The sequence below is a fragment of the Salvia hispanica genome, chromosome 6, assembly GCF_029641045.1.
Source record: "Salvia hispanica isolate PSC_SH4W2 chromosome 6, Shi_PSC_v1, whole genome shotgun sequence".
NCBI lineage: Eukaryota > Viridiplantae > Streptophyta > Magnoliopsida > Lamiales > Lamiaceae > Salvia > Salvia hispanica.
The window spans coordinates 47896597-47911670 of NC_142697.1; the positions used below are offsets into that span (position 1 = coordinate 47896597).

The following is a 15074-nucleotide window of genomic DNA, read 5'->3' on the forward strand; positions in this document are numbered from 1 at the left end:
CCTAGGTTAACTTTCTCTAAACTTATAAAAATAAGTTAATCTCTCTTACTCTAGGTCACGGCTTCTCCAAACTCTCAAGTTTTACGTATTGCATAACCAACTCATATGATTTTTATATTGTAGTTAATTATTTTGACTTTTGAATTATATTAATGTTTGCTTCTGCTGTTTAATTAAATGCTTAACTTTTATTATTTTACTTACATATTGCATAACTTATCCTCATAAATATAATCATATCTTTAAAATAAAAGTGATCCATTTTTTATAGTTTATTACTACAAAATTAATGCAACATTAAAAATATTAGTCAATTTAAATATTTCTATATTTATGTTAATATATAAAATTTGAATTTTTTCTATTAGTTATTAACACAAGTAAAGAGTCGGGTATTTGGGTATCGGGTAAAAGTTCCAATCCTTTATCCTCCGACTTTGAAACTTTGAAAATGTCTTCCCAGATAAAATTTAAAAAAATTAAATGTTTAGTAATTGGGTCATTATTTTTAGAAAGATAAAAATATACATAGCCCATCATAAGTTAATATGGGCCATCAGTTGGGTTAGACTTTAAAACATTAAGCCCACAGTCCAATAACATTAAGCTCTGTCCTCTCCATCACTTGCTGCCAGCTTTCTTACAACAGATCAATGGCTGCAAATCACATTTTTTACATTTTTTTGCAAGAGGCAGACAAATGGAATACTATATATTCACTTAATAGTTACTTGCGTGACTCAAAGTTCAAACACACGTGGAATTAAGCGTCTCTTTCTAAAGACTTTCAAATGCTCAAGGCAATACCAAGAAAAACTGCAGCTATAATTTGTGGCATTAGGTGTGCCCACCACCTCTTTGATTTTTACCCCCAAAGAATTGGTAAAAGTCTTCACATTCACATACTGTATAACGATTGGTCAAGTCCACATTCTAACTATCTTCTCTTTGCTGTTTTTAATTTGACTTAGAGATACCCGTTTTATGTATTTAAATTCCAATATCGTTGTCAGTGCGATCGGATTCTTGAATTTCCATGTTTGAAAACTTTGTCTGCTAAATAGTTATATACTACTGTATAAGCTTTCCATAAATAGCTTTCATCACATATACTTGATTTCTCTTAGTCTTTGATGTTTTTTCAATGCAGAACCAACACTTCTTTTGCTTGCATATGCTTTTGTTTATGTGCTTTTGCATTGGCCCTTCGACCGGTTTCAATGCAACGGCTGCAAAGGCTAATGTAGGAGTGGTTCTTGATCTTGACACTACTCTTGGAAAGATATGCAAGACTTGCATCTCTATGGCGATTGAAGATTTCTACTCCAACCGTGATTACAACACCATGATCGAGCCTCATTTCAGAGACTCGAGGAGTGATCTTGTCACTGCAGCTTCTGCAGGTATATGTTTATTCTTAGATTCTTTGACTGTCAAATAATTAGTCTGAGTTGGATTGAATTTGCAGCTATAGATTTGTTAAAGAATGCTGAAGTGATGTCGATTATCGGGCCTCATAAATCCTTTCAAGCAGAGTTTGTGATAGATATTGGTGACAAGGTGGAAGTTCCAATAATATCTCCAGCAACGAGCCCATCCGTATCGCCTAAAGACTCATCATACTTCATAAGATCAGCATGGTGTTCCTCTTCTCAGGTCAGAGCAATTGCAGCAATTGTGAAGAAATTCGGTTGGAGGGAGGTTGTTTTTGTGTACGAGGACACCAACTATGGAAGCGGATTAGTGCCGTATTTGACTGTTGATCTGCTAAAGAGCAATGCTGTGGTCTCCCACCAAAGTGTTATTTCCTCTGATGCCACAGAGGATCGAATCCGACAGGAGCTCTTCAAATTGATGAAGATGAGGACGAGAGTGTTCGTGGTTCATATGCTGCCAGGTCTTGCATCCCGTTTCTTCAACGTGGCGAAAGAAGCAGGGATGATGGATAAGGGGTATGCTTGGTTAATAGCTGACGTGCTCACGAGTCTCTTGGATTCTATGGATCCACAGACTATGGAGGCGATGCAAGGTGTACTAGGCGTGAAGCCGTTCCAGAATCCGTTAAGCTTACAGACTTTAAAAAGTGATGGAGAAAGAGGTTTCATACTGAGAATCCGGAGATGAACATAACAGAACTCAATGTCCTTGGGCTGTGGGCTTATGACAGCATCGCAGTTTTGGCAGAGGCAATTGAACGAGCTGGTGTGACATCCCCGCAGTTCTATAGATCGGTTGATAGTGGAAATTTGACGGATTTGGATTCAATAGGAACATCATTGGCTGGACCATCACTTGTTGGTTGGATCAGAAACTACACGTCCAGAGGGCTGAGTGGCAATTTTAACATAAGTAACGGCCAGCTGCAACCGTCTGCATTTGAGATAGTTAATGTGAATGGCAAGAAAGAAATCCCAGTTGGATTCTGGACCGAACACTGTGGAATCTCAAGGGAGCTTAAGCCAGATGATCATCTAGATAATTGCTCGACCGGAAACACAAATCTCGACCCCATTGTGTGGCCGGGGAAAGAAACTAAAGTGCCTAAAGGGTGGGAAATTGCTGTGAGTGCGGAAAAGTTTAGAGTTGGAATTCCAGCAAAAACTAGTTTCAGGGAATTCAGTGTAGTTGAAAAGAATGAAGAAACAGGTGTCGTTGAAGCAAAGGGTTTCTGCATTGATGTTTTCGAAGCGGTATGGGAAAAAATCCCGTATCATGTCCCAGTTGAGTATGTTCCATACGATACTACAGATGGAGGTTATAATGAACTATCTCAGAAAATGGACGAAGAGGTAAAATCATAAGCCATTTTGTTTTATATATTTGTTTTGTAACGTTTTGCCTTTGATGAAGATTAAACCTATTAAAAGAGACGACAACAGGGTCTTGATGCATTGGTGGGAGATCTAACGGTCACAGCTAGCAGATCCGAGCATGTAGATTTCACAGTTCCTTACACAGAATCTGGAGTTGCCATCCTTGTCCCAATCAGGACCAACGAGGGGAAGAATGCTTGGATATTTATGAAACCTCTAACAACCGGCCTTTGGCTAACCATTGGCACATTCTTTGTCTACACTGGATTTGTCGTTTGGGTTCTTGAGCATCGCGTAAATAAAGCATTCCAGGGTCCACCTAACCAGCAAGTTGGCATGATATTTTGGTTCTCATTCTCAACGCTTGTTTTTGCACACAGTAAGTCAAGAATTCTCGATACATATAGTCCTTAAAGACTCGTTCTCTTCTTTATGACGCTCAACTAGTTCATAATATTATGACAGGGGAGAAAGTGACGAGCAACTTGACAAGATTTGTGGTGATCATATGGGTGTTCGTGGTGCTGGTTTTGACGTCAAGTTACACTGCAAACTTGTCGTCCATGCTAACAGTATATCAACTGCAGCCTAAAATTAACGACGTGAATGATCTGGTAAAGAATGGAGAGTTTGTTGGATATCAATTGGGCTCCTTTGTTAGAGGATTCTTGACAAACAATGGCATTCTTCCGTCCTCAAGCCTGAAAAGCTACAGCACCGTGGATCAATTCCACGAAGCTCTCTCCAAAGGCAGCAGAAATGGAGGAGTAGGCGCGGTTATTGATGAACTCCCTTACATCAGGCTTCTCCTTTCAAAGCACTGCGACAAGTATACCATAATCGGTCCGTTATATCCAACTTCTGGCCTTGGTTTCGTAAGTCCCATTTCTTCCACCATTTCTCCCTTTGTTCAAGATTCATAAACTCATTGAAAATATACAGGCATTTCCAAAGGGTTCGCCACTGGTTTTTGATGTTTCACGCGAGATCTTGAGGCTGAAAGAGGATAAGGATTTAATGATGAGGATTACTAAGAAATGGCTAGGAGATGGAAAAGATTGCCCCAATGCCGATGGAGCTCTGAGCACCTCGCAGAGGCTCAATCTAGACAGTTTTAAGGGGCTCTTCGTCATTGCTGGGGTGTCATCAACGCTAGCTCTGGCTATATTCTTGTCCCATTTCTTGTATGAGAATCGGTATTTATTGGAACCTACTGTTTCAAGGAAGGAAAAGCTTCTCGGGCTTGCTAGGATTTTTTCGAGGGAGAAAGATGAATTGTTGTCACCAAAGGAAACACAATGTCCTGACTGTGGAGTAAACATCAATGGCTAGGATTATATGAAATATCTTCCCATACCTTCTCAAAAACATCAATGGAAAAACCCTTTGCTTGAATAACACCTGTTTCTTCATTTTTTTTCAACTTCAATGAATTCATTGAAACCAATTTTTGCTGGAATTCCAACTCCAAACTTTTCGCCATTCGCAGATATTTCCCACCCTTTAGGCACTTTATTTTCTCCCCCGGGCCATACAATGGGGTCAAGATTATCCTTTTCGGCTGAGCAATTATCTCGATAATCATATGGCTCAAGCTCCCTTGAGGTTATGATACAATTGTGTTCTCTTGTATAAAGCTTTAGATTCAAGCCTTTGAGAAAGCTCCTAAAATTCTTGTTTCAGTTCAATATGCAGCTAGATTCAAGTCTTTGACTAACCTTTGACGCGTTCTATGTCTACACTGGATTTGTCATGTTTGGGTTCTTGAGCATCGCGTGAATAAAGGATCTGTTCTCAATGCTTGTTTCTTGCACACAGTAAGTCAAGAAGTGTTGATACATATATTCCTTAAACACCTCGTTCTCGTCTTTATGAACCTCAACTAGTTCGTCTTAGTATGATAAAGGCGAAAGTGAGGAGCAACTCCGCAAGATTTGTGGTGATCGTTTGTATGGGTGTTCATTGTGCTGGTTTTTATGCAAGTTAAAAAACACTAGTTTTACATACGTAGGGAATATTATTTTTCTTATGTATGACTTTGCACACACTTTCTGATTGTTTTTAATGTATAATGTTATAATTTAAATTGCAATAGTCATTTATCGGTTTAGATTTAGTTGTTATATTTTGGATTTTCAGATATATATTCTCTCATAATTCAGATTTTCGAACCAGATTCAAAATCCAATCTGAAACCCAAATACTCGCCCTGATATTGCTACCTAAACCATTTTACTATCGAACACTGAATCTGCAATCCACATCTGTTATGCAACTACTAATATTACATACGAGTGATGATGAGAATGAATGAAACTTAGAAATTTATACAGGTGACAGTTATTAAGAAACAAATGAGGGATCATACTATTACAAAAGTACTTAAATGCGTTAAGAGTAGTATTTTACACGGACACCAACTTCAAAGTTGGAGTTTGCCAAGCTCTGCAGTTCTTCGTTCTTCTTACTGAGCAAAACTGTAACTTTAAACGATAGTTGTTCTTCTCCTTGTAATTCTTCTTGTTCCTCTACCATTCTCTTCGCACTCTTCACCAATGATTCATTGCATTCACTCAACATCACAGATTTCAGAGTCGGAATGTCACCAAGTTCTACAGGGATCTCTTTCAAATCTTCCAAAGAAATAAGATGGAGGCACTCGAGAAATGGGAAGTGGGAGGAGCTCTCCATAATCCAGCTTTGCAATCCACAATGGTGAAGTGATAAAATTTTGAGACTAGGGAACTGGCCTTCAACTGTTTCCCATTTTCCTCTTATTAAGTCTCTAGCAATCAACTCGAGCTTTTGAAGAAGGGGTAATGTACTTACCTTTTCCAATATGTCTTCCACTCTACTTTTTGTATACATTTCAAGAGTTAGACTCTTAAGAGAGCGTGGAAAGGTAATTTTTGGGAAAACATCAGCCCCCGCCCCAAAGCATTGACAGCTAAAAGATTCCAGCTTCTGCAAATGTCCAATGTTGTGGAGACAATAGTCACCTCTTTGGTAATAAGTCAGACCCAATTTTGTTATATTGGGAATTCTACTAACCATCATCTCATCACACTTGAAATTCCTTACTGTTTTGAGGGTTTGTAGATTTTCCATGATGACAATGTTGTCACTCGGACGATCTTGGAGATGCAATTCTCCATTCACGACATGAACATGCCTAAGTTGAGGCATGAGCCAAATTCCAACAGTTTTGCTATGAAAATGAACAATTAATGTTTGCAGACTCCACATGAGTTTGAATGAAGGAGGAACCTGATCAGAATAAACACTAAGAAGCCGCAAATTTAACATTTTTCTAGGGGAATACTCATAATCAGAAGAGGCAAAGTAAAAAGAGAAAGATACTTCCAATATCCTCAACAGTTTTGAATCAGAAAACAGAAGAACTCTTTCCTCATCAGCTTTATAGGAACGGGCAAGTGGTGTAGATCTCATCCCATCAAGGACTTCTTTCATTGAAGTGCTTCTTGGAATAACTACACGGCGTTGGCTATGCATGCCCAGGGGACTGTGTTTCCCCACCACATGATAAAACCGCTCCTTTTCAGCTTCTATCATGCAAAGGTCTCTCAACAAATCATGAATTTTCAAGTACTTCATTTTTCCAGTTTTCCCAAACTCGTGAACAAGAATCAGATTTCTATCAACTAGTTCATCCAAGTACTTTTTTGCAACGGTTTCCAAACTCTTGCCCCTTATTGGTTTCAGAAATCCTTCCGAAACCCATAGCTTGATTACTGTTGAGACTCGAATTGCACGATCCTCCTCATACATTCCCATGTATAAAAAGCATGGCTTAAGATAAACTGACAAATGATTGTAGCTCAACTTCAGTATTTTCAAGCAATGGTTGTTATTCTCCAAATTCACTAGTGAATTTATGCCTCCCCTAATAGATTCCCAACATTCTTTTGTTGTATCAAGTTTTCCCAAAAGACCTCCCATCACAACAATTGATAATGGAAGTCCTCTGCAACTCTCCACAATCTTCCTTCCAGTTTCCTCCAATTCTAAAGGACAACTTCTCCCCCCAAACACAATTTTGCCAAACATATTCCAACTACTTTCCTTGTCCAAAAATTTCATTTTAAGGCTATAATATCTATCCAACTGAGATCCCAAATTCGATAGCCTAGTTGTCACCAATATCCGACTACCATTACTATTGTCGGGAAAATAGCTTTGCAGCTTCTCCCATGCCTCAACACTCCACATATCATCCAACACAATAAAAAACCTTCTATATGATAAATATTTGTGTACTGCTACTCCTATTTCATCTTCACTCATTTGACTCGACGCTTCTTTCCCTTGTTTATTAGCTTGAGACAGAATTTCATAAAGAAGTTTTTTTGTGTTAAATTGTTGAGATATTGTAACCCAAGCACATATATCAAAATGATGACCAATAAGTAGTTTCTCATAAACATTTCTAGCCAGAGTGGTCTTACCAATTCCTCCCATTCCTACGATTGGGATGACTTGGCGACTGAGTTCTCCATAAATGAGCTTCTCCATGAGTTGAAGCATTACTTCATCAAAGCCCATCATGGTTGTGCTGTTCATCCTAGAGACAGAAGATGGCGAAGAATTGTCAATCAACATCTTCGATGAAACTTGTCTCCGCATCTGATGTTTGACTACAACCATATCCATCACTTCTTTCTTGATCAACTTGAGATCTTCTATCACCTTCACCAGACTCTCATACAAGTCCGCTGAAGTGAATTTTGGGCCATCATTTTTGGACTCCTTTAGACCACGAAAGCAACTGAAGAATCCAATCCGATCCCTTTTATCTTCAAAGGCTGTTAGAAGAATTTGATCGACAATGTAAGATTCGATGGCATCTTCAGCTACATAAACTGCATCAGCGATGCGCATCTCCAACGGATCAGCTTCATCGCCGTCAGCAAAAGGAGACTTATAGCCTTCAAGAAATTCCTGCAAGAACACAACAATATCAGTGAGAGATTCAACTTGTTTTTTGTCCATAGTAATCGGAGGGGAGGGATGATGCTCGATCTGATCGAAAATCTGCATTATAGAAACAAGAGCTGCATAAGCCGCCATTGATATTTTTTCTTTTTTCTTTTTTCTTTCTTGAGGAAATGTTTTTCAGTTCAGAGCTGAGACAATGCAGAGGATAGGAAGGAAAGAAAGTTGGTGGAAAAGAAAAGGGAGACTGACTCAAGATAAAGTAGCATCCACTATTGATGTTTAAAATTGTAAAGTAGCATCCACTACTCACTTTAATTATTTCCAAAATTTACTATAATTATTTATTCTAGCACTTTTTTTCTAATCCTCTAGATACAAATTTAAAAATTCCAATCTTTTATCCTCCAACTTTGAAAACATTTAATATTTTTAATAATTGGGCCATTATTTTTAGAAAGATAAAAATATACATAGCCCATCATAAGTTTAATATGGGCCATCACATGGGTTAGACTTTAAAACATTAAGCCCACAGTCCAATAACATTAAGCTCTGTCCTCTCCATCACTTGCTGCCAGCTTTCTTACAACAGATCAATGGCTGCAAATCACATTTTTTACATTTTTTTGCAAGAGGCAGACAAATGGAATACTATATATTCACTTAATAGTTACTTGCGTGACTCAAAGTTCAAACACACGTGGAATTAAGCGTCTCTTTCTAAAGACTTTCAAATGCTCAAGGCAATACCAAGAAAAACTGCAGCTATAATTTGTGGCATTTGGTGTGCTCACCACATGTTTGATTTTTACCCCCAAAGAATTGCTAAAAGTCTTCACATTCACATACTGTATAACGATTGGTCAAGTCCACATTCTAACTATCTTCTCTTTGCTGTTTTTAATTTGACTTAGAGATACCCGTTTTATGTATTTAAATTCCAATATCGTTGTCAGTGCGATCGGATTCTTGAATTTCCATGTTTGAAAAATTTGTCTGCTAAATAGTTATATACTACTGTATAAGCTTTCCATAAATAGCTTTCTTCACATATACTTGATTTCTCTCAGTCTTTGATGTTCTTTCAATGCAGAACCAACACTTCTTTTGCTTGCATATGCTTTTGTTTATGTGCTATTTTGTTGACCGTTTGACCGGTTTCAATGCAACGGCTGCAAAGGCTAATGTAGGAGTGGTTCTTGATCTTGACACTACTCTTGGAAAGATATGCAAGACTTGCATCTCTATGGCGATTGAAGATTTCTACTCCAACCGCGATTACAACACCATGATCGAGTCTCATTTCAGAGACTCGAGGAGTGATCTTGTCACTGCAGCTTCTGCAGGTATACTTATTCTTAGATTCTTTAACTGTCAAATAAGTAAGTAGTCTATGTTCACTTGTATGAAGCTTAGACAATATGCAGCTATAGATTTGTTAAAAAATGCTGAAGTGGTGGCGATTATCGGGCCGCAAAAATCCTTTCAAGCAGAGTTCGTGATAGATATTGGTGACAAGGTGGAAGTTCCAATAATATCTCCAGCAACGAGCCCATCCGTATCGCCTAAAGACTCATCATACTTCATAAGATCAGCATGGTGTTCGTCTTCTCAGGTCAGAGCAATTGCAGCAATTGTGAAGAAATTCGGTTGGAGGGAGGTTGTTTTTGTGTACGAGGACACCAACTACGGAAGCGGATTAGTGCCGTATTTGACTGTTGATCTGCTAAAGAGCAATGCTGTGGTCTCCCACCAAAGTGTTATTCCTGCTAATGCAACAGAGGATCGAATCCGACAGGAGCTCTTCAAATTGATGAAGATGAGGACGAGAGTGTTCGTGGTTCATATGCTGCCAGGTCTTGCATCCCGTTTCTTCAACGTGGCGAAAGAAGCAGGGATGATGGACAAGGGGTATGCTTGGATAATAGCTGACGTGCTCACGAGTCTCTTGGATTCTATGGATCCACAGACTATGGAGGCGATGCAAGGTGTACTAGGCATGAAGGCTTACGTTCCAGAATCCGTTAAGCTTATAGACTTTAAAAAGAGATGGAGAAAGAGGTTTCACACAGAATATCCGGAGATGAACAGAACAGAACTCAATGTCCTTGGGCTGTGGGCTTATGATAGTATCGTAGTACTGGCAGAGGCAATTGAACGAGCTGGTGTGACATCCCCGCAGTTCAATAGATCGGTTGATTGTGGAAATTTGACGGATTTGGATTCAATAGGAACATCATTGGCTGGACCATCACTTGTTGGTTGGATCAGAAACCACACGTCCAGAGGGCTGAGTGGTGATTTTAACATAAGTAACGGCCAGCTGCAACCGTCTGCATTTGAGATAGTTAATGTGAATGGCAAGAAAGAAATCCCAGTTGGATTCTGGACCGAACACTGGAATCTCAAGGGAGCTCAAGCCAGATGATCATCTAGATAATTGCTCGACCGGAAGCACAAATCTCGACCCCATTGTGTGGCCAGGGAAAGAAACTAAAGTGCCTAAAGGGTGGGAAATTGCTGTGAGTGCGGAAAAGTTTAGAGTTGGAATTCCAGCAAAAACTAGTTTCAGGGAATTCAGTGTAGTTGAAAAGAATGAAGAAACAGGTGTCGTTGAAGCAAAGGGTTTCTGCATTGATGTTTTCGAAGCGGTATGGGAACAAATCCCGTATCATGTCCCAGTTGAGTATGTTCCATACGATACCACAGATGGAGGTTATAATGAACTATCTCAGAAAATGGACGAAGAGGTAAAATCATAAGCCATTTTGTTTTATAGTGTTTGTTTTGTACGTTTTGAAAGAGTCAACGAAGAAAACAGGGTCTTAATGCATTGGTGGGAGATCTAACGGTCACAGCTAGCAGATCCGAGCATGTAGATTTCACAGTTCCTTACACAGAATCTGGAGTTGCCATCCTTGTCCCAATCAGGGCTAACGAGGGGAAGAATGCTTGGATATTTATAAAACCTCTAACAACCGGCCTTTGGCTAACCATTGGCACGTTCTTTGTCTACACTGGATTTGTCGTTTGGGTTCTTGAGCATCGCGTAAATAAAGCATTTCAGGGTCCACCTAACCAGCAAGTTGGCATGATATTTTGGTTCTCATTCTCAACGCTTGTTTTTGCACACAGTAAGTAATAATTTCTTGATACATATAGTCCTTAAAGACTCGTTCTCTTCTTTATGACGCTCAACTAGTTCACAATATTATGGCAGGGGAGAAAGTGACGAGCAACTTGACAAGATTTGTGGTGATCATATGGGTGTTCGTGGTGCTGGTTTTGACGTCAAGTTACACTGCAAACTTGTCGTCCATGCTAACAGTATATCAACTGCAGCCTAAAATTAACGACGTGAATGACCTGGTAAAGAATGGAGAGTTTGTTGGATATCAATTGGGCTCCTTTGTTAGAGGATTCTTGACAAACAATGGCATTCTTCCGTCCTCAAGCCTGAAAAGCTACAGCACCGTGGATCAATTCCACGAAGCTCTCTCCAAAGGCAGCAGAAATGGAGGAGTAGGCGCGGTTATTGATGAACTCCCTTACATCAGGCTTCTCTTTTCAAAGCACTGCGACAAGTATACCATAATCGGTCCGATATATCCAACTTCTGGCCTTGGTTTCGTAAGTCCCATTTCTTCCACCATTTCTCCCTTTGTTCAAGATTCATAAACTCATTGAAAATATACAGGCATTTCCAAAGGGTTCGCCACTGGTTTTTGATGTTTCACGCGAGATCTTGAGGCTGAAAGAGGATAAGGATTTAATGGTGAGAATTACAAAGAAATGGCTAGGAGATGAAAAAGAATGCCCCAACGCCGATGGAGCTCTGAGCACCTCGCAGAGGCTCAATCTAGACAGTTTTAAGGGGCTATTCGTTATTGCTGGGGTGTCATCAACGTTAGTTCTGGCTATATTCTTGTCCCATTTCTTGTATGAGAATCGGTATGTATTGGAATCTACTGCTTCAAGGAAGGAAAAGCTTCTCGGGCTTGCTAGGATTTTTTCGAGGGAGAAAGATGAAGTGTTGTCACCAAAGGAAACGCGATGTCCTGAGTGTGGAGTCGAACAGCAGCAAGTCCAGCCATGAGCATTCCATGTGAACAAGATCAAGAAGGGATGGTTTCACAAGATTAAGGACTCTCAACAGTAGAAATCTCTGTTATTCAACCTCAACAGGAGACTAATTCATGACTATATGTATTTTCTAGCTTCATTGTACAGTCATATTGTATAAAATATAAGTACATAGTTTATGATTATTATTACTAATATATAAATTGAAAATTCACGAAAATAGTATTATATGTGTACGATGGAATTAAGAATTTCCGTAAGCAAAGTTTTTAAAATATCCTATACACGTGACACTTATTCGATCACAATAGTACAATGATCCTTTAATACATGATTCATCTTAATAAACTAAAGAGATGACATGCAAAACAGAGTAACTCACATCGCCAAAACATCGCACACATATCATAACAGCATGAGGACGTCGAAGAAGGAAAAACTTGAAAGTTGAGATTTGCCAAGCTCTGCAGCTCTTCATTCTCCATACTGAGCCAAACTTCAACTTTAAAGGATAGTTGATCTTCTCCTTGTAATTCCTCTTGTTCCTCTACCATTCTCTTTGCACTCTTCACCGCTGATTCACTGCACTCATTCAACTCCACAGTTTTCAGCGTTGGAATTTCACCAAGTTCTGCTGGGATCTCCTTCAAATGTCTCAAATTGCCTAGATGAAGGTGCTCGAGACATGGGAAGTGAGAGCTTTGTGTCGTCCAACATTCCAAATTATTGTGTTCTAGTGACAAAAATTTGAGACTAAGGAATCGGTCTTCAACTGTTTCCCATTTGCCCGTTATGAAATTTCCACCATACAACTTGAGCATTTGAAGAAGGGGTAATGGACTTACATTTTCCATTATGTCTTCCATTTTAACACCTATATTTCCAAGAGTGAGACTCTTAAGAGAGTGTGGGAAGGTAAGCTTTTGGAAAACATCACCTCTTGAAAACCCCCAATACCAGCAACTAAGAGATTCCAGCTTTTGCAGGCGTTCGATGTTGTGGGTGCAATAGTCACCATCAGACTTATAAATTAGTCTCAATTTCTTGATATTGGGAATTCTACGAACCATCATCTCATCACACTTGAAATTCTTTACTCCTTTGAGGGTCTGTAGATTCTTCATGATGACAATGCTATCAACCGGTGGATCTTGGAGACACAACGCTCCAAACTGAATATCAACATGCCTAAGTTGAGGCATAGTCCAAATGTCAACAAGTTCACTAGGACGAGAAACAATCAATGTCTGTAGACTCCACATGAGATTGATTGAAGAAGGAACCGGAGAATTAACATCTAGAAGCCGCAAATTTAACATCGTTCCTGGGAAATACTTACGTTTTACAAAGAGAGAGGGAGATGATTTGAAAATCCTCAATAATTTTAAATCAGGCAACCGTTGAACTCTATGATGATCAATTATAAAGGAACGGGCATGCGGTGTAGATCTCATCGTATCAATGACTTCTTCCTTTGAAGTGCTTCCGTGAAAAACTACACGGTTTTGTCTACACGTGCCTTGAGGTTGCCCTACCACATGATAAAACCTATCCTTTTGAGCTTCTCTCAAGCTAAAGTCTCTCAACAAATCATGAATTTTCAAGTACTTCATATTTCTAGTTTTCCCAAACCCATCGTTCATAATTCCAGTTTTCCCAAACCCATCAACAAGAATTAGATTTCTGTCAACTAATTCATCCAAGTACTCTTTTGCGACTATTTCCAAACTCTTGCCGCTTATTGGTTTTAGTCCTTCCGGAACCCATAGTTTGATGACTTCCGAGACTCGAATTACACTATCTTCCTTATACATTCCCATGTACAAAAAGCACGGCTTAAGATAAACTGGCAAATGATTGTAGCTCAACTTCAGTAATTTCAAGCAATGATTGTCATTCTCCAAATTCACTATTGAATTTATGCTTCCTCTAATAGATTCCCAACATTCTTTTGTTGGATCCAGTTTTCTCAAAACACCTCCCATCACAACAATTGATAATGGAAGTCCTCTACAACTCTCCACAATCTTCCATCCAATTTTTGTCAATTCTAAAGGACAACTTCTCCCCCCAAACACAACTCTACAGAACATATTCCAACTACTTTCCTCATCCAAAAATTTCATTTTAAGGCCATCATTTCTATCCAATTGAGATCCCAAATTTGATAGCCTAGTTGTCACCATTATCCGACTACCATTACTATTGTCAGGAAAATAGCGCTGCAGCTTCTCCCATGCCTCAACACTCCACATATCATCCAACACAATAAAAAACCTTCTATATGATAAATATTTGTGGAGTGCTACTCCTATTTCATCTTCACTCATTTGACTCAACGCTTCTTTCCCTTGCTTATTAGCTTGAGACAGAATTTCACAAAGAAGTTCTTTTGAATTAAATTGTTGTGATATTGTAACCCAAGCACAAATATCAAAATGATGACTAATAAGTGGTTTCTCATAAACATTTCTGGCAAGAGTAGTCTTACCAATTCCTCCCATTCCGAAGATTGGGATGACATGGCGTCCGGGTCTTCCGTCAGTAAGCTTATCCATGAGATGAAACATCACACCATCAAAGCCCACCATGGTTGTTTTGTTCATCCTAGTGAGAGAAGATGGTGAAGAATTGTTCCTCAACATTGAGGAACCAGAAAATTCGGAGACTTGTCTCTGCAGGGGATGTTTGACAGTAACGATCTCCATCACTTCTTTCTTGATCAACTCTAGATCTTCTATGACCTTCACTAGACTCTTGTACAAGTCCGCTGAAGTGATTTTTGAGCCATCATTTTTGGGTCCCTTTAGACCATGAAAGCAATTGAATAACCCAATCCAATCCCTTTTATCTTTAGAGGCAGCAGCAAGAATTTGATCGACAATGTGAGATTCGATGGCATCTTCAGCTGCGTAAACTACATCAGCGATGCGCATCTCCAACGGATCTGCTTCATCGCTGTCAGCAAAAGGAGACTTATAGCCTTCAAGAAATTCCTGCAAGAACAGAACAATTTCAGTGAGAGATTCAATTTGTTTTTTGTCCATAGTAATCGGAGGGGAAGGATGATGCTCGATCTGATCAAAGATCTGCATAATAGAAACAAGAGCTGCATAAGCTGCCATTGGTATTTTTCTTCCTTTTGAGGAAATGATGCTTTGGTTGCACCAAATGCAGTGCACAGAGGATGTGAATGAGAGTACAGACAAACTGTTCAACTAC

The 15074-nt window shown here is 39.2% G+C and overlaps 2 protein-coding genes and 2 pseudogenes across 4 annotated transcripts; 2 read left to right on the plus strand and 2 right to left on the minus strand.

The window, feature by feature from the left end:
• Positions 1–1141: 1141 nt before the first annotated feature.
• On the plus strand, positions 1142–4912 carry LOC125207031 (glutamate receptor 2.8-like; annotated as a pseudogene). Its single transcript, XR_016132578.1, has 5 exons — positions 1142–1403; positions 1469–2789; positions 2880–3192; positions 3279–3688; positions 3756–4912. The product of XR_016132578.1 is annotated as a glutamate receptor 2.8-like (transcript).
• A 208-nt stretch (positions 4913–5120) lies between these two features.
• Positions 5121–8014, minus strand: LOC125207033 (putative late blight resistance protein homolog R1A-3). The gene has a single exon (XM_089060332.1). The coding sequence runs from the start codon at positions 7899–7901 to the stop codon at positions 5205–5207; it is 2697 nt and encodes an 898-aa protein (XP_088916458.1). The 5' UTR covers positions 7902–8014; the 3' UTR covers positions 5121–5204.
• A 1145-nt stretch (positions 8015–9159) lies between these two features.
• Positions 9160–12009, plus strand: LOC148924115 (glutamate receptor 2.8-like; annotated as a pseudogene). The gene is made up of 4 exons (XR_016132986.1): positions 9160–10519; positions 10591–10903; positions 10990–11399; positions 11467–12009. The product of XR_016132986.1 is annotated as a glutamate receptor 2.8-like (transcript).
• Positions 12010–12109: 100 nt separating this feature from the next.
• On the minus strand, positions 12110–15046 carry LOC125207025 (putative late blight resistance protein homolog R1A-10). The gene has a single exon (XM_089061920.1). It carries the CDS (start codon positions 14975–14977, stop codon positions 12188–12190), a length of 2790 nt encoding a protein of 929 aa, XP_088918046.1. The 5' UTR covers positions 14978–15046; the 3' UTR covers positions 12110–12187.
• Between the last annotated feature and the right edge of the window lie 28 nt (positions 15047–15074).

Bases quoted from the DNA above. Each gene is read 5' to 3' on its own strand.
- LOC125207025 (XM_089061920.1), bottom strand. From the start codon at position 14,977: ATGGCAGCTTATGCAGCTCTTGTTTCTATTATGCAGATCTTTGATCAG.
- LOC125207033 (XM_089060332.1), bottom strand. From the start codon at position 7,901: ATGGCGGCTTATGCAGCTCTTGTTTCTATAATGCAGATTTTCGATCAG.